Source organism: Artemia sp. Qi Xiang Cuo, chromosome 10, assembly GCF_049724085.1.
Source record: "Artemia sp. Qi Xiang Cuo chromosome 10, ASM4972408v1, whole genome shotgun sequence".
NCBI classification, from domain to species: domain Eukaryota; kingdom Metazoa; phylum Arthropoda; class Branchiopoda; order Anostraca; family Artemiidae; genus Artemia; species Artemia sp. Qi Xiang Cuo.
Window position 1 is genome coordinate 70,867,229 of NC_142803.1, and position 24,045 is coordinate 70,891,273.

Below are 24,045 nucleotides of genomic sequence, written 5' to 3' on the forward strand. Positions count from 1 at the left end.
GTTTCGAACAAAATGGTTGACTCAAAATTTTGATTGGATGTATTTGGGGAGAGGAGGGCGTAGGGGGGCTAGTTGCCTTCCGATCACTTTTGACAGTTAATAGGGCACTAGAAATTCTGATTTCCAATCGAATGAGGCTCCTCCTAGGTTAACACGACCACCCCTTCTGTATTAACTGCCTCTGGGAAAAACATAAAACACTGAAGCCTTATGGCCTTTACTACAGGCAACCAGGGTTTCCACTATTTTCGGGGATTTCCCCTAAAATCTATGTGTCTCCCCGAATCCCCGAAATTTCCCCGAAAATCACTCAACCACGGTTTGACCCCTAGTGACTATCCCTAGCAAACATTACTTCACATACCATAATTTTTCACTACTCTCTTGTTCGTTAATTTTCGTCTCCTGTGTTACATTTCATAAGAACCAGACCGATACAATTTAATTATAGACGATTCTTTACGTGTTCACAAAAGTATCACTCTCTTTTATTTAGATTTAATAATTTCGAATGCAGTATTCCAAGTGCTATAATATTCTTACATTTACATCATTCATGGTCAAGTATCTTGACAAAATTAGCAGAATTATACTTGAAGTTGTTTAAGGGAACGCTTAGTTAGATTCTGGATTTTAAAATTGAACTTCTAAAGAAAGAGAATTGTTTTGAAACCGAATCATAAGTTTAAATTTGGTTTTCTTTTGCTATTTTCAGTTTTGGACATACTGTATTAATGTTTAATACTTAACAATTGAAAGCATATTATATTGAAGAAATTAATCTTTTTGCCAGGAAATCTTACCATTTAAATTTTTGTTACATTCGGTGCGTAAAATTCAAGTTCTTTTCTTTTTATCTGAGAATAGTATTTATCATACCACCCTTTATCCTCAATCGTATTCACCGAGCACTCCCCTCGCAATTATTATTCTGGTCCCTTCACCCGTGTAATATTTTCAGTGACGGAATATATTAAACTGCAGTTTTAGGAACTTTTTACGGTCTTGCAAACTTGTTAGTTAGGCAAAGGAAATTTTACGGAAAATATATTCTGCTCAAATTCGGGATAGCCAAGTAAATTTGTTCAAGGAGGCACACTTGTGCCTCTATAAAGAGGCGACCCACCCCAATGTTAAACGATTTCCGGTCCTAGAGGTCGCAGAGAGACGGCGGTAATCGCATTTTGTAGCCCAAGCTCAAACTAAGAAACGTGCAAAATTTCATTCTCCTCCAAATTTATCTTCGTGGGGCAAACTGGGCTGGAAGTTTGGACCCTCCCACCACAGCCCCCCGTGGAGGTTGCCCGAACGCGCTTATAACTGGAGGTTCATATATACGCAAACTCAGGACTTATTCGTGGCATTACACCTCAATACAATTACTCCTTCTTTGTTTTAAAAAAACCAAATATAGTCACTTAACATTCATCATCATCATTTCTTTTTTTTTTTTATCCACGCCTACAGGTCGCAGTTGGCAACTGATCTGGGTGAATGAGGCCTCATTCGAAGCAGAATTAGACCTGTTAGGGCCTTTTGATATTTTCAGACCGAAAAAATTATCCCCCGAATTTACATTTACGAAAAACCTCGTTTTCCTATAAGAACCCGCTATAAGCGGGCTAGCCCGCGACAATGCGGGCTCGTTGTCCTATAAGAGCCCGCAAGCGATATCCGGTCCTAGCGGTCGCAGAAAGACAGTGGTAATCGCATTTTGTAGCCCAAGTTCAAGCTAAGAAACCTGCAAAATTTCACCCCCCTCAGACTTTATCAAGGAGGCACACTTGTGTCTCTATAAAGAGGCGACCCACCACAATGTTAAGCGATTTCAGGTCCTAGAGGCCGCAGAGAGACGGCGGTAATCGCATTTTGTAGCCAAAGCTTAAACTAAGAAACGTGCAAAATTTCATCCTCCTCCGACTTTTTCTTCATGAGGTAAACTGGGCCAGAAGTTTCGACCCTCCCACCACAGCCCCCCTTTGACGTTGTCCGATTGGACTGAAATTTAGAGGTTAAGCTTTCCTAGAATCCGGGAGCTTGTCCTCGAAATTTCAGCTCAATCCGATCACTCCTTCCCTGTTTTCAAAAAACCAAATATAGCCGCTTAAAATTCATTTCTTTTTTTTTGTTATCCACGCCTACAGGCCACAGTTGGCAACTTATCCGGGTGAATGAGGACTCATTCGAAGCAGAATTTGACCTGTTAGGGCCTTTTGATATTTTCAGACCGAAAAAATTATCCCCCGAATTTACATTTACGAAAAACCTCGTTTTCCTATAATAGCCCATGTTAATTTTCCCCACCACAACCCCCCTTTAATGTTGTCTGATCGGGCTGAAATTTAGAGGATAACTTTTCCTGGGGCCTTGGAGCTTATCCTCGAAATTTCAGCTCAATCTGATCACTCCTTCCCTGTTTTCCAAAAACCGCCCCCCAAACCCCCCGCTTTCGCAGCCTTTAAATAATAAAAAAAAGTTTTTTAAACTGAAAGTAAGGAGCGACATTAAATATTAAATCGAACAGAAATTATTCCGTATATGAAAGGCGCTGTGCCCTCCTCAACGCCTCGCTCATTACGCTAAAGTTTGACTTTCTCACAGCTCTTTTTTTTAAACAATAAAAACTTTAGCGTAAAGAGCGAGGCGTTGAGGAGGGCACAGCCCCTTTCATATACGGAATAATTTCTGTTCGTTTTAAGATTTAATGTCGCTCCTTACTTTCAGTTCAAAAAACTTTTTTTATTTAAAGGCTGCGAAAGCGGGGGTTTGGGGGCGGCAGCCCCCAACTGTGCCTCCTAATCCCTGTACGTTTTAAGGTTCGACCTTGTAACTCAGCCTCTTTAACTCTTTAGAAAACGTAGTTTTTTTCAAATAATTAAATATATAAGTCCTACCTTTACAACTTCTAATGCTTTAACAATTAATAACCCTGTATGAAGGCTAATTCCGAGATAATTTTTTTTAAAAGAAAATGTGGTATAATTTATTTCTTCCTAAGAACTATCCCTAAATACGATCTTCTAACCATAACAAATGCACAACTCCCTCCCCCTCCTAATGAGGCAAAGTTTTGGCTACAGACTATGTAGAAGGTCGAGGAATAGAGGATTCAAACGGAAGTAACCCCAAAAATATTATCCATAACAAAATTTACAATACAGCTTAAAGTAAAAAATTGGGTATTAGGCTCATATTGTTTTCTTGTCAAGTTTTAAATATTTTCGGACATATTTATCACGAACATTTGGTTAATAATGCCAAATAATGTTAGTGCGAAGTAAAAGAATTAGTAAAATTTATAGGATTTGTAGCCTAGAGCTATCATGTCCAGGCATTAGAAGGGCTGATATACAAATGAGACTGCAATAAGTATTATATTTGGAATATGGATGGTCATAGGGTTGGTGGGAGGTTTGGGGGTTAATCGGTGACTATATAGTAATTATGAGGTAACCAAAAAAAAAAAGAAAAGCATAGTAGAAACAAACAATGAAAAAAATTTATGTTCCGAGGGAGTATTTTCCGCACGGGGGTGGATATTTTCCGAGTGTATTTTTCGCGGGGGATATTTTCCGCGGGGGTACTTTCCGTGGGGAGCATTTTCTGTGGGGTATATTTTTGTGAGAAGGGGGAGGGGGGTATTTTCCATTTTTCCGTGGGAGGATTTTTTGGGGAGGGGGGGGGGTAAAAACCTAAGTCCTTAGAAGCATCATGAAAAACCAATAATGTCTCACTTGTCGTTAAAATTCCCTTTTTAATTTAAGTTTAAATTTACTCGTTTAGTTTAGTTCTTGTTTGTTTTAAGTTTTAACATTACCCCGTACGTATAGGTTGAATTTGTCTATTTAATTTACTTATCTAGAAACCGCAAACAATATTTGTTTTTGTTTTTAAATATTATTAATGAATTTCTGAGATTAATGACTTAATAGAAAATTGCTACTGGTATTTACAGTTCACGTATGATCACTATTTTTCTCTTTTTTTTAAACAATTTTGAAGTTTTTGCCGCAATATCAGCAATAAGTTTTTTCAGCTATGGATTCCAATCCCGGGCTCTGGCTCTAAAACCTATTTTGTAAAAATCTTGATTTACTACGCAGATACAAGCCCTACTGGAGCCTGAAAACGAAGTTAAAACCAATTTTGGCTCCCAAATTTTTGCAACGAAATTCCATTTTGTTTTTTCTCCGAAAAATCCCCGAATCTCGAAGACTTGTCCCCGAAAACTCCCCGAATTTTTAAGACTTGTCCCCAAATTTTAATTTTCGAGAGTGGAATCCCTGGAGGCAACACTATAGCGTTGCCTCTGATTTCTCGAAGCGAGAGAAGGAGAATACATATTGAAAAAAAATATATAGGTACTCGTTGGGTATTGGAATCACATCCAAGAAGTAAAGTTAGGTTAATCCTAACGAATATAACAAAACATGATAATAAAATAATACTTTAGAGACAAAATTATGGTAACCTAACCCAACCTAATGTAACCTAACCTAACCCTCACTCCCCACCCTAATGTGCAAATATATAATCCAAGTTATACAAGTCCAATGAATTCTGTCTAAGTCCAACACATTGTATCATCTGCTACTTGTTTTTGTAGTAATGAAACCGATTTTCCGAGATGTAACTAACCCAAGCGTAATTCTTGAATATGTTTCCAATAGCCGACAAGCACCAAAATATACAATAAACACGTCCAAGCATCTTAAAACCTACAAGAATCATTGGAATATCGGTGATCGCAAGGGGGGAGACAACTCCAACTTTGAGTTTTAACAAAAATAAATAAAACAAAAAAAGGTGAATTATTCTATAGCACCTGGTGAAAATGACACTTTTTTCATATTTTCCTTTTTTGTGGAAAAATTTTGTGGCCAAAAATCTGCCGCCTTAAAATGTTTGTGAGCCTTGTTTCTGTCTTGAAAGCTTCCTCTTTCTCTTGGTATACACACTGCAGCGTAGCACGTAGTCCCTGATTTCAAACACAAAGAATGCTACAATTGTGTCCATCCTCAGCATTTAGGAAAATTGTCCCGCTACGTCATCAGTGTGTCGGCGAGACATGCTCAGGTAGACTAAATCATTATAGCCACATTATGCTAAGTTGCTAAGTATGCTAAGTTTCTACGTCGTCTCCCGCTTTGGTCTCGAAATTCTTTTCTTATTAGGAATTATAATATAGCAGACCCAACTTCAGCCATCCTTAATCAGACCTCAAAGTTCAATAATAATGTTAAAAGCCATCCGTGGTTTGAAATCCTCCGCCAGTAGAACTCAGTGTGTTTTTGTTTTCTCTATGGTTCAACCAGTATTTTCTACCAACCTGAAGTAATAGCCCATCGCCCTGGCCCTCGCCCTATGTTCAGTGTTGCCAAATTTTGAAGAAAACATCCCTCGCCGATCGCCCAATCTCTCAAATTGATTACAGTGTTGCCAAATTTTGTCTCCTTTAACCTAAAGAACTATTAAAATACTTTAACACAATTGACTCACAGCAGAGGAGATTCTAAGGGGTCAGACACTACTATTTGGGACTAAACCTTATCTGCTTGACTAGTAGCTCATTTTAAAGACCATTTTTCGCTCATTCATAATATATATGTCTTACCGCGTTTAAAAGTCTCGAATTCAATTTAGTTCCCAAATAAAGTTTTTTTTTCATGAAATTCAAAATCCTTGTCTTACAAAAAAGCAGGTGATGGCGTTGCTTTGCCTTGCTTTGGCTTATTATGTCCTATACATTGTTTTTATGAAATAAAAAACAATTTACCATAACATTACCATAAAATTCAATATTTCCTTCATGGCTACAACTCTTTGACTTTTTCATTTAACCAGGACGATTTTCTTATCGCCCTAGTCTTAAAATTCCAGCCATAAGGTCAAAGAATGAGAAAAATGTTCCTACTCTTCTCAAAATATGGAGTGCTATCATCAGACAGATGAGACGTTTCAAATGAGCTGTCACTCGCCACAAATCGGAGCACAATCACAATTGACTCATGATTATTGGACTTCTCAAATATCCTCATTTATAAGTTTGACTGGTTATTCTCTATATACCGTTTTAATTTAGCAAAGAATTATAGAAAAGTCTTAAATAAAAATAATTTTTGGATGTAAAAGTTGGGAACAAAATTAAACCTTAAAATAGTGAGTATGGGTTCTACCCCCTTCCCAACTCTCGCTCTTTACGCCAGAGTCTTCGATACTTATAAAATTACTTCGCATTGAAAAATCAACGACCCTATCTCTACGTTGAAATAATTATATTTTTTCGAGATAATCGTTGTGTAATTATGACTCTATCCCTTTTATCTTAGATGCATAAAAAAAAGAAGCAAGATCGCATCAAAAAACGCATACAAAATTTGTTTATATCCATTTTTGTTACGTTTCTACGAGTCAGACAAACATTTGGGGGGGGGGGGGTCAAACCACCCTGACCCCCTCCCCCCTCTGGGTACGGCCTTGATATCCAGCAAAGAAGACCAACAACACAAATAAATAATTGGCCCGTAAATTTATCATATAATTCAATTTGTTCTCCATTGTCAAATGTCTTTGTGATTTTCTTATTTAACAATTTATTTTTCCTTATATTCCCTAGTTTACTGTGGAGCGACTACAATTGGTTCTTAAAGGAATCGTTTATTATGAATAGAATGTAGAAAAATGGAAAATTTTCGTCATGATTTATTCACAAAACATAAATGGTTTAAGTTCAATTATCAGCCTTCATGAAGCTTGAACAATAGCAAAGCATTCGTCTTCATTTGTTTCTTCAGCTTTGGCTTTGAATATGTTGGGCTTTCTCTTTGCTCTTTTGCCTCCTCTTTGGAGCAAAAAATTCTCTTTGCTCCTCATTATTTGCTTGTTTCAGTGGATATTTATGAATTCCTTAACATTTAATTTTAAATTATAACATTTAATTTATGAATTCCTTAACAGAGGATTTTCAATGGCCTTATGCAGCAAAAGATGCCTGAAAGTAGGAAAATAAAGGAAGTAAAAATTCGTCAAAACAAAAGATTTGTTGGCATGAAAGTCAGGAAATTGATTATACATAAAATAAGTCAAATTAACCTGAAATATGATTACTGTCACCCTTTCACTAGAATGCAAGGCTTTTGCATATACCTCTACTTCAGCAGACATTAAGTTGTGTTGAAAATTAATACTTACTAGTGTTTTATGCTTTTTCAGCATTTAATTTTAAGTCTGATTATGAAAAACTGTGATTTTATGGAATTATTTGACTAGTTTCTGGAGAAGCTTGTAAGCCTTCCACGTTGTTTCAAGCATAATCATTTCTAGTATTGGTAGTACCCGGGGAAAGATAATTTCAGTGTCCCCTCCCAACTCAATTATAATAAAAAAAAGCCGAATGATGGTAGGGTACTACTGTCATTTCAGTTTTTCACTTGTCCCGCGTAGCATCTTTTTTTTTATTATGTCCTCTTACAGATTTAGCTGCAGAGAGTGGTTACGGCACCTCCTTCACTCAACGACGTTATAATTTAGAAATTTTTAAGCTTAAGGTCGCTTAATCTATCTTCCTTTATTCACTTTTTTGTGAAAAAAAAACATCAACGAGGAATATAAAACACAAAATGACACAAAAATGTAAATATACCACTTTCTAACACAGACTTGTAGATACAAATTTTTATTTGACTAGCTTATTTTTAAGTGTAACGACCACTGAAATGTTGCTTTTTTCAAGACTTCTGAGTTCCATAGAATTCAACTTTTTTTCTTAAATCTCGCTTTTATTTTGTGATAAGATATACCAATCATTTTCTACTTATACTCGTTTTTGGTTAAACTACGAAGTAGCCTACATGAAACATAGAAAAAAATAAATAAACTTCATTAAGAAAAACAGATTGGCCTCTAGCACTAATTTGTTTTTTTTATTTTTAGTTGACCTGAATCTTTTAATATACAATGTGTAATTAATTTTAGCTAATATAAAGATTTTTTGTTTTTCGTCTTTGTCAAAATTTAGTTTGTCCCGATACCATTAAGTCTACATAAGAAAATACTATCTGGTTTAACCCTGAATTTAAGAAATAAGAAGCTTATGCAATAGATGAGTGTCCAAGACATCCCATTCGAGAGCCGTTTTTTGTAGATTTTTTTGGTAATTAACTTTTATATTTCAGTTCTTAAGTATATAACTAATGAAGCAGTATAAACAAATGAAGAGGCCGATTTTCTTGAGTCAAAGTAATCAATTAGTTTAATATCAGTGTATAGTTGTTTTTAAACGCAAACCAATTTATTAATTCAACAGTTACCCCTTTCTACTTCAGTAACATTGAGTATAGGGCCAAATTGGTGCTATTATGCGCACATTTATAAGCTATGCAAAACTATGAATGTCGTTTCATTCAACTGTTATATCGGACTCAGTTCTTGTATTGGATTCAAGTCACCCATTATTTTTCATTTGGAAAGATATAATTGAATATTATTTACATGATTGTTGAATTTGTCTCTTTCAAAAGCTATAATATTTTACAAATGAGAAAGTTTAATTTACCCTCTTGTACGGTTTTAAACGTTTTAAAGAAACAATCCCTGTGGAACCAATGGTCTTCATTTGTATTACATCCAGTCCAATTTGTTGCATCATCTGAATCCGACAAATCAGAATTTGACTATATGTTACAGGTGACATTCTGCAAATATTAGTCAATGATACGTCCATGGCTTTTACAATTTCTGCAAAGATTTGGGCTCGCATTGTATTGCTACTTTCGTCATCTGTCAAATTGTCAATTATATTTTCTTTGTCTCTGAAATTCAAGTAGAGATCGTTGAGTGGATCTTCACACTCCAAATCTATCGAGTTGCAAAGAAAATCTATAAATTGAAGGCACATCGGCCCGCAATTAAAACCATCTTCATGTTTTTTTAACTTAAAGGGCAAAATTTTTAAATCGGAGTGCTTATCAAGAAAAACGTTTGAAAATTTGCCCAAATATTTGTCTTCACCCTGTAAAGAGTCAAAAAAAATGTAACTCCTGCTCAGACTATCAATGAAAATAAGCGTCCAGTGCACACCAAACTCGTTAACCAAAAAAATCGAAATTTTGGGAGGAATCAAATAACCTCGATCCTTGAGTTGTAATAAGATCTTGTTTACAAGTGGTGCTCCTTGAAGAACGCCACCATGGCCTAGATTTTTTCCTTTATTCTATTCATTATATAGGCCTCCATAATCTGATCGCTTAGCCAAGCCTGTCCTATTATTGACGCCAGTTCACCTATTGAAATGTTTGCCAAATTGTTTTCCTTCCCCCCCCCGCTGACACTCTTCCTACAACAATTGAATCGCCGTGATCCGAAGAATACTTTGAATACGCGCTGCTAAAGTCTTGGAAGTTCATTTTTCGAAAGTACTTTTTTAGCTAATTTTATGTTTCTTTTATTCAATTTTTCAGCAGGTATGATGTATTCCGGTGGAAGACAAAGATTAGGGGACGGGTCATAATATTTGGGGCCAGTTATATTTTTTATTGCTTTTTTTCTTCCAGACCTCTTTTACAGTATCCATTTTTGGGAATTGCTTTTCCTTTTCATCCTCTTTTTGTTGCTCCATATCAATATCCATTCGTTTTCTTGAGCTAGTAATTTTAGAAGTAGGGGGATAGTTATTTAGGAAAGCAATCCTGTTTGAAACCTTGGGTATAGCATTTGTATAACTCGTATCCACAAATTAACCCGGGTCCATGGGACTTAGGCCAACTTTGTAAACCTGTCTTTTTTTTATATTGAAATAATTTTCTACTTATGCATTTGTATGCCTAGTAAATCTACCATTTAGCATTATTGCAGTTGTTAAGGGGTTAAGTTGAATAATTATTTGTTCTAGCCTATGACAAACTTTCAAACTATAATAACGATTTAATTCCCTGTCCCTACTATTATCCTCTGAGCACACATCATGAAAAGCAAAGAAAGATATAAAAGGATTTTGATCATCAGCGTCACAATTACCAGTAAACTCACAATCGTCTATAGTCTTGTCTTCAGAGACAGCATCTGGTTGGAACCTCAGGCTAGAAGGTTCACTTACAGATTTTAATAGATCCAGTGCTCTTGATTTTACCTTATCTGTAATATATTTTTCGGTTAAAAGTGCTCTTAAGCAGGTCCAGTATTCTTTTATCGACTCCAACGATTCTTGTTGAATTATCATAGCTACTGAACGAACTATGAAGTCAGTTGTCTTAGAATCTTTGTACTCAAGAGCGCAGAACCTATAAATAAATTTGATCATATGTGCCGCATGTGTGATTAGCTTAATTTTTTTTATTTATGTTGACACCTTTTTTTACCACATCATAACACCAGTTCAAATACTGTATTAACGTATTTTTATTTAGTGCCTGAAGAACTGCATACATCATGGCCCAAGAAAAATCAGTAACTATAAAAGAAACATTTTTTTTTTGTTCTACGGTATAGCAGAAAGATAAAATCTTTTAAAATTACCGTAATGGCTCGCGTATCATGTGTATCACTTACCGCATCAAATTAGGAAACTGGAGGAAGGCCCGGTCCTCCACCTCCTGATACTAATGAATACAAGAATTTTTTTTTGCTAGGCCCTTTTTTACGTATTAACCCCCCCCCCCCCGTTGCATGCAGGTGAAGCCCAAGGTCCTCGTTAATTTTTAATTCTTATATGGGCAATTTCATCGGCTTTTCTGGAAAAAATATTATGAAAAATGGATGCCATGACAGTCTTTGGACGTACCCATTAATGCTGTTTTTTTTTGGTTGATTCAACTATAGTTGTTGACGCTTGAAATTTTTTCATCTTGATCTCCAATTCCAAGAAGGGATGTAGTTGAGTTTTGAGAGATTTTAAAAGGTCTGACAGAGCCGTATGATGGACATTTAAGTTAAAGGCCAGCATGAACATTTTGTTTTCGTCATTGGATTCAAAAAGTCTGGGCTGGTTTTGTTGGAATCGATCATAATCATACCGTTTGTTTCATAGTTCCTCCTGTTTTTTCTTCCTTGCTACACCCGAGAGTTGCATTTTGACCCTCTTGGATTTATCATGACACGCTATTCTCACTTGATCTACATCAAAAGCGATTGTCATGTCCGTGGTAGTTATAATCTCGTCAATAGTGAATCTAGAACTAAACCTGTATTTTGCGTTACATCCCTCTAGTTTGCATTTTGCACTAGACTTTATCTTATTCTTCGTATGATTATTTAAAAAAAATTATTTGACACTCTTTTTTAAAATAATTTCTGATTAAAGAGGTACAACCTTTTTTCCTTATACTTATCTTGCCCAATTTGTTACATTCAAAACTTTTCCTAAGCTCTTCTGTCAGCACTTCTATGACGAAATTGTTTTTTGTAATCAGTTTTGCGCATCTGGCTTCTCCATGCTGGTTTCAAATTGTTTTTGGGGTTTTCTGCACCTGTAAATTTAATTTGAATAGTTACCTCCGTCACTTTTAGCATATACATCATTAAAATTGTAATTCCACAATTTTATTAAACCTGAAAGCGAATGTACTCAAACTTGACCCCTCCCCCCTTAATGCAGCTTAAAAAACTGTTATTAGCAGTTATTAATAAAAAAACAATCTTAAAGAAGTAGAGTTAAATTGAAACTTTAAACAAACATTTATAATTTCTTGTCAAATCACAATTATGACTTCTGCTAGTAGAACAATGGAAATGTTACAAAGTTGCAATATTTCAGCTTTTAGTTAAACTACTGGCATATTCAAACCCAATTTAATTTTTAGCGCAATTTAATAATGGGTGGTGGTCTATCCTTGGTGTAAACATTATTTTTCTAGTGTGAGAAATTTATTTTTCAATACATTTTTGAAAACAGTTATCAATCAAAACAAAATTCTGAATGAAGTAAAGAGCAACATTGAAACTTTAAACAAACATTTATAATTTCTATCCTCAGTGAAAACCTATATGAGAAAATCGTATAAATGCAGCAGAATAACAGTTTTTGATTACGTCCAATTTATTACAATATTTAATTACAATTTAATAATTTTGATTTCTCTAATACAAAAATTCACAAGTATATGTATAAGTTAGGATATCGCTAATTTATGTTCGTTTATAAAAGAAAACAAGTTTTATCAACTGAAAGTAAGGAGCAACATTAAAAATTGAAAAGAACAGAAATCATTAAGTAAATGATGGGTATTGCCGCTCCTCAACGGCCTGCTCCTTCCGCTAAAGTTTTTTAGTACTTGACCACTCAAATACGTAATAATTTCTGTTCGTTGTAATTTTTGATGTTGCTCCTTACTTTCTGTAGAAAAAACTTGTTTTTATTTAATTTCTGATCGTTTTTTAAATAATGCCAGGAAATATGGCTCCACCTCCACGGAAAAAATCACCCTCCCTACGGAAATATCCTCTGGACAATTCAATCCTGGTGAAAATTTACCCTGTAAAATTAAGCTTAACACCTCCACGCGTAAAATTGAGTCAGTAAAGAGAAAGTAAGACGTAAAGAAATTTCGTATAGGAATTCTGGCAAATTTCCTCTGAAAATTTCATCCTCTGGAAATTCCTTCTCCATTGTAAATTCTTCCCGCACAAAGTTCCGCCAGAAAACAGTTCGTCCTCCCCTCCCCACCCAAAAATGTATTCATACTTCCCAAAATTTTAATACTATATAAATATTACACATAAACAACGGGCTAATTTTATAAATTAATGACATTTCCTCAGGGACTGTGGGGGGTCAAGTTATCTCCAAAAACATAGTTATTAGGCCTTTCAACTATGCTGAACAAAATAACAATCTCAGAATTTCGATCGTACGATTTTGCGAAAAAAATTGGCGCGGGAGGGGGCCTAGTTGCCCTCCAATTTTTTTGGTCACTTAAAAAGGGCACTAGAACTTTTTAAGAAATTTTGACAAAACAGCACTTAGCCTTAATTTTCAGTTATCAGTTTCTTTTTATCTGGCGTTAGTTCCGAAAATACAATTCTTGTTATTTGAGTAGAATTTTAAGCCTTATAAATGTTTTTTTTTCAAATTTAGGATATGTTTTTGCATATCTTTAAAACCTTATAAATTGGGATTGATTAAAGTTGTAAAGGTGAAAACACTTTTGTTTTACCTCATTTAAGCAGAAGATCTATTTTGCAAGGTTTTACTTTTATAACACGCAGATTTTTAAAGGTCATCAAAGGTCAGGACCCTCTAGAAGGAGGAGTGGAGGCAGGTACTTCAAAATCCCTTCCAGGGACATACTTTAGCCTGTAGACCCAATCCTGAGAGTTTCTTTTTCCTAGTCTAACCCCTTTCCAAGATAGCCAAAAGTAGCTAAAGTAGAATTTTACCGTTTTTTATTACAATTTAATGTAGAAACAACACTGCCATGATCTTTTTTATTTAAACGGAATAATTTCTGTTCGTTTTCAGTTTTAATGTTGCTCCATAGTTTCAGTTCAAAGCTTATTTTTTTATATAATTTCTAATCTCTTCCAATTTATGGAAGATAAGACAACTCAAGCCTTATTAAGGAGCTGAACGATGAAGCGATACAAGAATTGAAGGAAAAAATAAGCTTAGAGTGAAAAAAAAATTAAAACACAGAGTAATTTCTTTTGGTAAACAAAAATTAAAAAAGAAAAATATATATTTAATTCTTTGTTTAAGAAAATTTAATTTAGTAGGACTTTAATTTAGTAGGACAGAAAGTAGCTCCAGGCGAGTAGCTTCGAAACAAAAGGTTAACTAAGTGGACAGGTTTGCATATCGATATACTAGTGAAAAATTTTGCTAGTTCGACAGAAATGTGCCTACAGACTTAGAGAGTTACTTAAAAAAATTAAAAAGACACTCATTGCTTAGAAATGAATCGAAATTTCCAAAAAAGATCATTTCTCGTGTAGGTACGATAGATGGTATTATAAACTGAGTTTATTTTAATTTCAAAAATTTTGGGAAGAATTACCTGAATTCTCCTACAGAACTGTTTTCATATTTTGGGTGCCATTTCTGGACTAGAAAGGCTGGGAATAATGAAATGGGGGTAAAATTCCAAAACGGCTAATATTTTAATGAAATGAATATTTTACCTGTAAAGCAGCGTTGATGTAGCATGAATTTCCCAAATTCTTCAGTCCAGCATATGGTAGAACACATTCCATGTTGTTGTTCTTCTGTTAGTCACGAAGTCGTTATGGTAGAGATTCGTTTTAGTCAATATGTTCGTTTTAGTCAATAGTCTACATTTTCATGAAGTCGAAAATAAATAGCTTGAATAATGTTGTCAGTAGATTATCGAGTCACTCGGCAATAGCTTAGATTAATATCCAAAATAATGCCAGGTCAATTTTGGTAAGAAAAAATACCAATGAATGAGAAATAGGTAAAAAAGTTTGATTTGGTTTCAATTATTGTCAAATCTCGACTAAATGACAAATTCACATAAAGCTGTTTTTTCAACTGAAAAAGGTCTTGCCTTAGGATCAAGCGAATCTTCACAAGGTCGTTCTTAAACTATTCAAAATTTAAATTATTCAAAATTTATTATCAAAATGCCGTTTCCTTGTTCAACCTTGGCGGCTTCCTTGTCCTCGTCCCTGTGGAATTGATAATTATTGTCACAGCTCTATGGCGTGGCAATTCAGCTATCATATCTATTTACAATTATAAAATTTGACATTTGTAGGAAACACAAGCAGATTTTGGGTTTTGGGCATTGTGTCAACTGATAATTTCTTAAAAGACGCAAAATTGAGCAGACGTAAAATCGAGCAATCAAAAAGAAAGTACAAAATGGATAGGACCGGCGTTTACCCCCTTCCCCTCACCAAAAATACTCCCTGCGTCTGGTTGGTCTCCAATCGCTTTCCACTTACAATAAAAGAACTCATTTTCTGATCGAATGAGCACCCTCCAAAGTTTCTGTGACCTTGAGGTGGAGATGGGGATAAGGAAGGGGCAGTTTTCCTCCTATATGATTAATCTCACATTATGGCTCGCAGTATTACGAAAGAAAAATCGCAATAACAAAAACAGGAGTCATGGTTGCAGCGGTAGCTGCAACATAGTAAAAAGCGAACCACAGCCCAAAGTAACCAAAAGTTAATAAACGCGTTTAAAAAAAAAAACTTAGTGAAAGAAAATTGCTATGTAACACTGATTCAGGATCGAATGAGTGCCCTTCAAACTTTCTGATGACCTTGAGGGGGAGACGGGGATAAGGAAGGGGTAGCTTTTATCCTATACGATTAATCTCACCTTATCTAAGGCTTATTGTTTTTCCCTTCTTAAAAACACTGTATAGGACATAACAAGCCAAAGCAAGGCCATCACCCGCTTTTTTGTAAGACAAGGATTTTGAATTTCTTAAAAAAAAAAATTATTTGGGAAATGAATTGAATTCAAGACTTTTAAACGCAGTAAGACGTATATATTATGAATCAGAGAAAAATGGGCTTTAAAATGAGCTATAGTAAAGCAGATAAGGTTTAGTCCCAAAAAGTAGTGTCTGACCCCTTAGAATCTCCTCTGCTGTGAGTCAATTGTGATTGTGCTCCGGTTTGTGGCGAGTGACAGCTCATTTGAAACGTCTCATCCGGACTATCATATCACTCCACGTTTTGAGAAGAATATGAACATTTTTCTCATTTTTTGACTTTATGGCTGGAATCTTAAGACTAGGACGATAAGAAAATCGCCCTGGTTAAATGAAGAACTCAAAAAGAGTTGTAGCACTGAACGAATTACTAAAGGTTATGGTAATTTTATGGTACATTGTTTTTCACTTCATAAAAACACTTTATAGGACATAATAATCCAAAGCAAGGCCATCGCACGCTTTTTTGTAAGACAAGGATTTTGAATGTCTTAAAAAAACTTTATTTGGGAACTAAATTGAATTCAAGACTTTTAAACGTGGTAAGACTTTTAAACGTGGCACAGTTTTGCCATGCTTAGTACGCGTTAGCCCTAAGGGGGGGAGCGGTAACCCTAATCCTGTTTGTGGTAGTTTTTGCTCGTTTTGAGTTTGATTTAGTTAGTGATTGTAATTTTCTTTTTTTTCGGTTTCGTTTATTTATTGATAGCAATTTATGGTAGTTTAAAAATTATTAGACTTTATTTTTTACGCAGCTCTTTTTTTTCTTTGAAAAACTTATTTTGTAGAAAAAAGTTTTTTTTAAAGTTACGTGACTTCATAGGACGATGAACATGATTTTGATAGGATGATGCTGAGTGACCCTGTATAACTGATTGGTCTAGTGCATCTCTTGCATATAAAGTATCCGTTGAGAAGCCAAATTAATTAATTTAGTCTTATAAGTTTGTATGATTTGAGAGTCAACTCATTTGGTTGACCCTTAGTTTTTATTTATTTTTTTATAACCAGGATTATAAAACCAGGATTAATTGCCAACTTCAGAATGACAAAGCCATTTTACCTATTGAATACCAAACAATTTTTTTAAAAGCTAAGTTGAATAAATCCATATTAAAGTGTTTTTTTATAGGCATTCCTTTATGCAATCGGCCTATAGAGACTTAACCTGGAAGTAGGACCCATTTTCCAAAAGCTTAAAGGTGGAAGGGGTAATTGAAAACAAGTTTAAAACCTTAAGTTGTCCATTAAAATCCAGATTAAAACCTTAAGGTCTCCATTAAAATTAGATTAAAACCTGGTAGTTTATGTATGTTTTGAGAAATCATTTAACTGCTTCTAAAATTGCGAAATCGTTGTCCCACTGTTTGGCCTGATTCGGGTACACTGACTGAGGCTCCCTCTCAATCCCGTCATGACTAAAGCCTCTGTTTTTGCCTCCTTCCAAGACATTATTAAAGATTTTTTTTATGATCTTGTCCTATTCTTATATAGGGTGTAAATATAGCAGATCTATTCTAGAGATACGATCTTTGTCGATCCAGAAATCGGTGTAGAGTCCAGCGAAACTTCCCTCTCGTCATGCATAAGCAGAGTGACATCGAATTATTTTATTCCTAACAATTTCTGTATGCAACATTGTCACCAATCTCTAGGCTCAAATTATAATTAAAAACTCCCTGAAAATCGTCAAGCTGTATCATCCTTTACCCCCTTACGTTTGGCCTAACTTTGACACACGCAAGAAGTATGGGAAGCTTATAAGAGTGGAAACTGGCGGTAGTGTCGAGAAGAAAACCGCTATCGCCATCTAGTGCTTGGCAACTTTGTTTGACCCTATAATACTGTATACTGTTTTTTTTAGGTGAAAAATGCAGGGAAAGGTATGGAAATCAGATTTCTGTTGCAAGTAGGCCTACCAGCTTAAAGTAAATTAGAATACTTAACCTGCAAATATTTTCCCTGGGTCTACTTACTTTGCGCAGACAGTATTTTTACTTGATTCCTGAATATAAAAAAATATGATTAATTATCACTTAAAGAGAAGCTATAGCTTTAATCCTATTGCATTTCCGATTAAGGTGAATGTCGCTAAATTCATTGCAATGTTAATTTTCCTATGCTACGAAAAGAGATCTTGCTCTCTGACCCGACATACCAGCACAATGAAATTTTGCACAAGTGATCTTTGGACAAGGATCTAAAATTTGGCCGGTTTTTTTTTCTGATTTAAATTCTAGGAAATAGAAAAAAAAATCTAATGTGAAACCTGGTAGCTTTTTTTTAAAAAGACCTGGAGCCTAAGAAATAGAAAATTTGAAGCAATTGAAAGTACTATAAATTCAAAAAAAAAAATTGAAATTAATTGGCCGGATTGAAAATTCTAGATTCTTTTAATTTATTCTCCCACGATTTTTTTTGTGTTTTTATATTTTGGACCCCTGCACGGCATGGATAAAAGTGAAAAAATCGAAAGTGACTTCAAATTGTAGCTCTTTTTTTATTTAGTTTAAATAAAAGTTCTATGCTTTCTAGTCCGATTCATTAATTATATATATATATATATTTATAAATAAAATTAAATTTTTACTCTCTTTCACCTGTCTTACATAACCCCACTTTACACCCCCTGAGTGGAAACATACCTCAGGCTAGGACGGGTAATGCTTGCGTTTAACTGTCACTGTCAACTTGTCTTTAATTGGAGTTTGTCAGCTAAGAGAACTACATAAAAATGACTAGAAGAAAAAAGATGAACAAAGGATGGCTTAATCTAAAACAAACGCGGTAAGTACATAAATTATAAAACTATCAGCACAGTTTTTTCCTAGTTTGAAAAAGATCTTGAAGGAGGTGGCCCGGGGCTCATGACAGATTTGGAGACCAATTTGGCAGAAGCAACGAAATACATTAAAAATAAAAAAAAGATTATATCCAAATATCGTATATGGAATAAGAAAGATCGTGTAAAAGCGATAATAGACAAAGAAAGGCATACGCGTCGTAATTTGCTGGGTGGGGCTCTAAATCTCTTTGGCTCTCTCTCTCTCTCTCTCTCTCTCTCTCTCTCTCTCTCTCTCTCTCTCTCTCTCTCTCTCTCTCTCTCTCTCTCTCTCTCTCTCTCGCTCTCTCTCTCTCTCTCTCTCTGCATTCCCTCTCTCTTCATTCTTCGGTAACAGTTTGTTATTTCATTTGTAAAAAAAACATTGCCATTTGATCCAGCCTCAGTCGCGTCTATTCAATGATTCTAAAATTAATCAACATATTTTTTATAAGGCCATTACTGAATTTATTTAGATTATATCTGAATCTTTTAGATACATTATTTAGATTACGTCTAAAAGAGTATATTCCATGTCGTGTATATGGAACACTGTAGCCTATATATAATAGAACACTACTACTACTACTACTAACAACTCATCGCAGCACCAAGCCGCCTGAGGCCAACACAGCTACGCACGCTCCTCCTCCACCCCACTCTATTCACAGCCTCCCTTTTTATACTCGCCCATGAAGTTCCCATGTCCTTTCACTCGGGCTTTACGGTGTCCTCCCATCCCAGACGAGGGCGACCTGCCGTTCATTTAGCCGTAAATGGTTGGCTAAAAAGAACAATCTTCGGCAATCTGTCATCCTTCATCCGCACAACATGCCCTAACCACCTCAACCTTTCTTTCATTATAGACCTAGAAAGCGGTATTGAACCACATTTTTCGTATAGCCTATTGTTTGAAATACGGTCAGTCAGCCGGGTACCCAGAACAATCCTTAAGCAATTTCTCTGGAAAACATCTAGCAAATCTTCATCCGCTTTTCGGAGCGTCCTTGCTTCAGAGCCATATTTGACCACTGTCATCACTGTAGCTTCTAATATTCTAATCTTGGTTTGCAGACTTATCTTCCTATTCTTCCAGACTTTTTTCAACTGTGAAAAAACACCCTGAGTCTTGGCTATTCTATTTTGAACATCTTCACTGCTCCCACCATCTTTACTAATAATACTACCAAGGTAAGTGAAGCTTCCCACCTGATCAATCTTTTCATTACCCAACGTCACCTTTTCATATTCACTTATTACTAGCCTTATTGACTTAGTCTTACTAACATTAATTTTCAAAAAAATACTATCACCCTTAACTCGCAAAACATCTAAAACTTAATTCATTTTGATCACACTTTCATCTAGGATCCTTAAATCATCAGCATAATCAAAGTCCAGGAGACTTTTTCCTCCCCATTTGATTCCGTGGTCTCCCATTGCCTTTCCTGTGCTCCTTAAAACAAAGTCCATCAAAATAATCCATATAAAGGGGGATAGAACACAACCCTGCTTAACTCCTGATTTAATACAAAACCAGCTGCTAACCTCATTTCCTACCTTAACCGCAGCAGTGTTATTCTCGTATATAGCACTAATCACTTTAATGTATTTGTCTGGTATACCATACAAGGATAAAACCTTTACTAAAGCTCCTCTATCAACAGAATCGAACGCTTGCTCATAATCTATAAAACTGAGGACCAAAGGTGTTTGAAAACTCAGGCACTTCTCAATTATTAACCTAAGAGTGAAAATTTGGTCAACACATCCTCTACCCTTTCTAAAACCGCACTGCTCTACTCTTAAAACTTTGTCTACGGCATCTCTCAGTCTAAAAAGTATCATATTACTAAGTAATTTATTACCTACAGAGACCAGACTAATGCCTCGATAATTACCACACTCACTTTTATCACGTTTCTTATAAAGTGGCTTAATTAATGTTTTCCTAAAATCGTTTGGTACTTCCCCTTTTCAAAAATCATATTCATAATCTTCAGTAACTTATTTCTAACCTCAGAGCCACCATATTTTAGAAACTCATTTACCACCCTATTAGCACCTGGAGCCTTATTATTCTTTAATCCTTTTCGTAATGTTGCTAATTCCGCCTCACAAAACAAATCTTCCTTCAAAATCAAGGTACCACATTTTGAATTTTTCTCTATATGTTTTCCTGCAACTCTATCTCGGTTAAGCAAATTCTCAAAATGTTCGGCCCATCTCTCTTTAGCTTTTTCCTTATCGCTAATTGCCACCCCATTCCTATCTTTAACTGGGACAAGTCCGGATTGACTACTACCTCTCAATTTGTTAACGTGCCAGTACAATATTTTACTATTATGCCGTCTAACTGCATCTTCTAAATCTTCGGCAATTTTATCCACGGCCTCCATTTCACACCTCCTTAGTTCAAATTTCAATACTTTCTCCACTTTCTTTACATTTCTTTTGTTTTCATGCGATCTATCCCTCAGATAATTATTGTACAAGTCCTTTCTCCTTTCTATTAAACCTATACCTTTTTCACTAATATTCTTAGCTGCAGTTCTAGCTTTCTTCCCTAAAACACCTTCAGCAACTTCACAAATTATTTTTCTAAAATTATTCCAACCATCTTCCACATTATCAAATTTTAAACTCTCAAGTTTAGTATTCAACTGTTCCTGGAAAGTTTCTCTCAAATTCTCATCCTGGATATCACTAATTATATATACAATGATATGGAACAAGAAAAATCGTGTAAAAGCGATAATAGACAAAGGCATACACGTCGTAAGTGGACTGGGGGGGGTGGAGGTCTTTAATCTATTTTGCTGGTTAGCAAACTCTGAATTGAATTGCTACCATTACTGAATTAAATTAGGTGGATTATGTAGTCTGAAAAAGTAAGAGCATGGGCAGACTGACACCACGAAGAAGGCGCTAAGTTTGAACTGTGGAGGGTACCAAAAAGGGGAGTGGTCTAAAATTTATAGAATCTGAGTCAGGAGGCCCCCCCTCCAAAAAAATGCAAAATTTATCATCCTATTTTATAGGGTATGCCAAAATAGCAAAGCTTCGTCGAATCTCAGTATTTTTCATAGTTGAAAAACCCAGTAACTATGTTTTTGAGGATAACACCACCCCCCACCGCCCCTGGGGCAAAAGTTTGCAAGTAAATAAATTTGTCCATTGTTTACCTACAGTATTTCTTATTGGGAAGTAGACAGACATTTTTCGGGGAGGAGGGGAATTTTCTACGGGGATGGTTTTCCGTGACGGGAAGTTCCCGAGGGATGAAATTTCTTAGACAAATTTTGTACTGGGGGAATTTGGTCTCCAGAGAGAACTTTCTACGGGGGCACATTTCTACTAGGGGGTGGGGTGTTTTCGGAAGAATTTTCCACAGAGGGTAATTTTCGGTGTGATTTTGAAAACAATCGGAAATGAAAGTCTTTCAAACGAAAGAGGACTAAGAAAAATTTTTCAGCCGGAATCGTTCGCAAGAAGTTTTGCGGGGGTATTTCCAGCTAGAGTGGAATTTTCTGGAGGGAATTTTCCTGGTGGGGGGTATTTTATGTGGGAAAAAACAATATAGGGAGGGATTTCCCGTGAGGGGAAGGAATTTCCCATGGAGGGTGAAGCTGGATTCCCCGGCATTATTTAAAAAAGATCAGTAATTAAATTTAAAAAAAAACGGTTCTTCAACTGAAAGTGAGGAGCAACATCAAAACTTAGGCCAATCTCCTTCCCAACGTACCAATGGTATTTTTCCATAAGAGGAAAAATCGACAGAACTCGGAAACGGGAGCAAATTCCTGGATGAAAAATTTACTGTAGCTTTCTTTGACACTTATCAAAAAAATGGCCGTTGCAATTTTTCCATTTTTATTCTCTGAAATCTCTGAAATAGTGTCCGCTATTTGTTTGTTTTTTCATTTAATTTACGGACTAGGAATTGATTTTTATCTGATCTGAGTCAAAAATGCCTTAGAGAGAAGTAGAAAGCAACAAAATGTTGTAAAAAACATTGCCAAAATGCAAGTTCTGCAAAGCCTTATTTTGCTGAAGAAGACCAGCGGAAACATTTTCAGTGTCCTTTATAATCCTAAATTTTTCGGGTCTTTGTTTTCGGCTATAAACTCGTTGAGAAAGATCCTGGCGCTGTAGTAACCGAAAAGTTAATTTATGCAATTTTCAAAAAAGTAAAACTAAAAATTCATTTTACATCCAGACTCAAGATTAGTAACCTAGGAATAGGAAATTCCTATAATAGGAAAGCACCAAAATTGGTGGACTTATACTTTAAAACCTGCTATTTAATTTATTAAATAAAAAAAACAAGTTTTTTTAACTGAAAGTAAGGAACGACGCTAAAACTTAAAACGAACAGAAATTATTCCGTATATGAAGGGGGCTGTCCCCTCCTCAACGCCTCGCTCTTTACGCTAAAGTTTTTTTATTGTTTAAAAAAATAGATTTGTGAGAAAGTCAAACTTTATCGTAAAGAGCAAGGCGTTGAGGAGGGGACAGGCCCTTTCATATACGGAATAATTTCTGTTCGTTTTAAGTTTTAACGTCGTTCCTTACTTTCAGTTAAAAAAACTTGTTTTTTTTTATTTAATTTTTGAACGTTTTTGAATTAATGCAGGTTTTGATTTTGGCTCACCGTACATGAATAATTAAAACAAAATTTGTATATTATATTTGGTTAAATGGCTTTCTCGAAACTTGTTTAGTTTTATTTACGAACGTTTTTATTAGTAATAAATATACGTAACTTAGAATTAACTTACGTAACGAACTTCTATATTCATAAATTTTTAACACGTATATTAGGGGGTTCGCCCCCTAGTCAATACCCTGCTCTTTAAACTATAGTTCGAATTTTTTTTCCAGTTCTTTAAAAATGACCTCTTAATCACAATCAGTTGATCAGTTGAAAAACTTGTTTTTTTTATTTAATTCCTGATCTTTTTCTTTAATAATGCTGGGAAATACGGCGCCCCCTTCATAGCAATGTCCCTTCCCCCATGAAAACTTCCTTCATTGAAATATCCTTCCATATAGCCCCCGACCCTCTCCTTCCCCCACCTACCAGAAAAAATCTCCTCTGAAAAAGTCTGTATACTTCCCAATAACCAATACTATATGTTAACATTGAGTAAAGTTCATAACTTTCAGCCCTCCCCCTGGGGACTTTGGGGGATCAAGTCATCCTAAAAGACATTTTTATCATATTTTCGACCATGCTGAACAAAATGGCTATCTCAAAATTTTGATCGGGTGACTTTGGGAGAAACATGAGCGTGGGAGGGGGCCTAGTTGCCCTCCAATCTTTTTGGTCACTTAAAAAGGGCACTAGAACTTTTAATTTCCGTTCGAATGAGCCCTCTCGCGATATTCTAGGACCACTGGGTCTATACGATCACCCCTGGGGAAAAAAAAAAAAAACAAATAAACACGCATCCGTGATCTTACTTCTGGCAAAAAATTCAAAATTCCACATTTTTGTACATAGGAGCTTGAAACCCCTACAGTAGGGTTCTTTGATACGCTGAATGTGATGGTGTGATTTCCATTAAGGTTCTGTAGCTTTTATGGGGTATTTCCCCCTTTTTTCGAAAATCAGCCAAATTTTCTCAGGCACGTAACTTTTGATGCGTAAGATTAAACTTGATGAAACTGATATATTTGAAATCAGCATTAAAATCCGATTCTTTTGATGTATCTATTGGTATCAAAATCCCGTTTTTTAGAGTTTCGGTTACCATTGAGCCGGGTCGCTCCTTACTTACAGTTCGTTACCACGAACTGTTTGATTAATTCATTCTTTCTGTA

At 35.4% G+C, this 24,045-nt stretch overlaps 1 protein-coding gene across 2 annotated transcripts in view; it reads left to right on the top strand.

Annotated features, from left to right (window-relative positions):
* LOC148948119 (uncharacterized) overlaps positions 1-24,045 on the top strand; it is a 119,341-nt gene that overhangs the window by 11,468 nt on the left and 83,828 nt on the right. Inside the window, exon 1 of one of the 2 annotated variants that reach the window (XM_089095196.1) lies at positions 18,076-18,185. The exons of the other annotated variant lie outside the window; for it this stretch is intronic. Coding sequence (XP_088951322.1) covers positions 18,133-18,185 — 53 coding nt within the window. The 5' untranslated portion in view covers positions 18,076-18,132. Of the gene's footprint in view, positions 1-18,075; positions 18,186-24,045 lie in introns of those variants that run through there. 2 annotated transcript variants of the gene reach the window in all.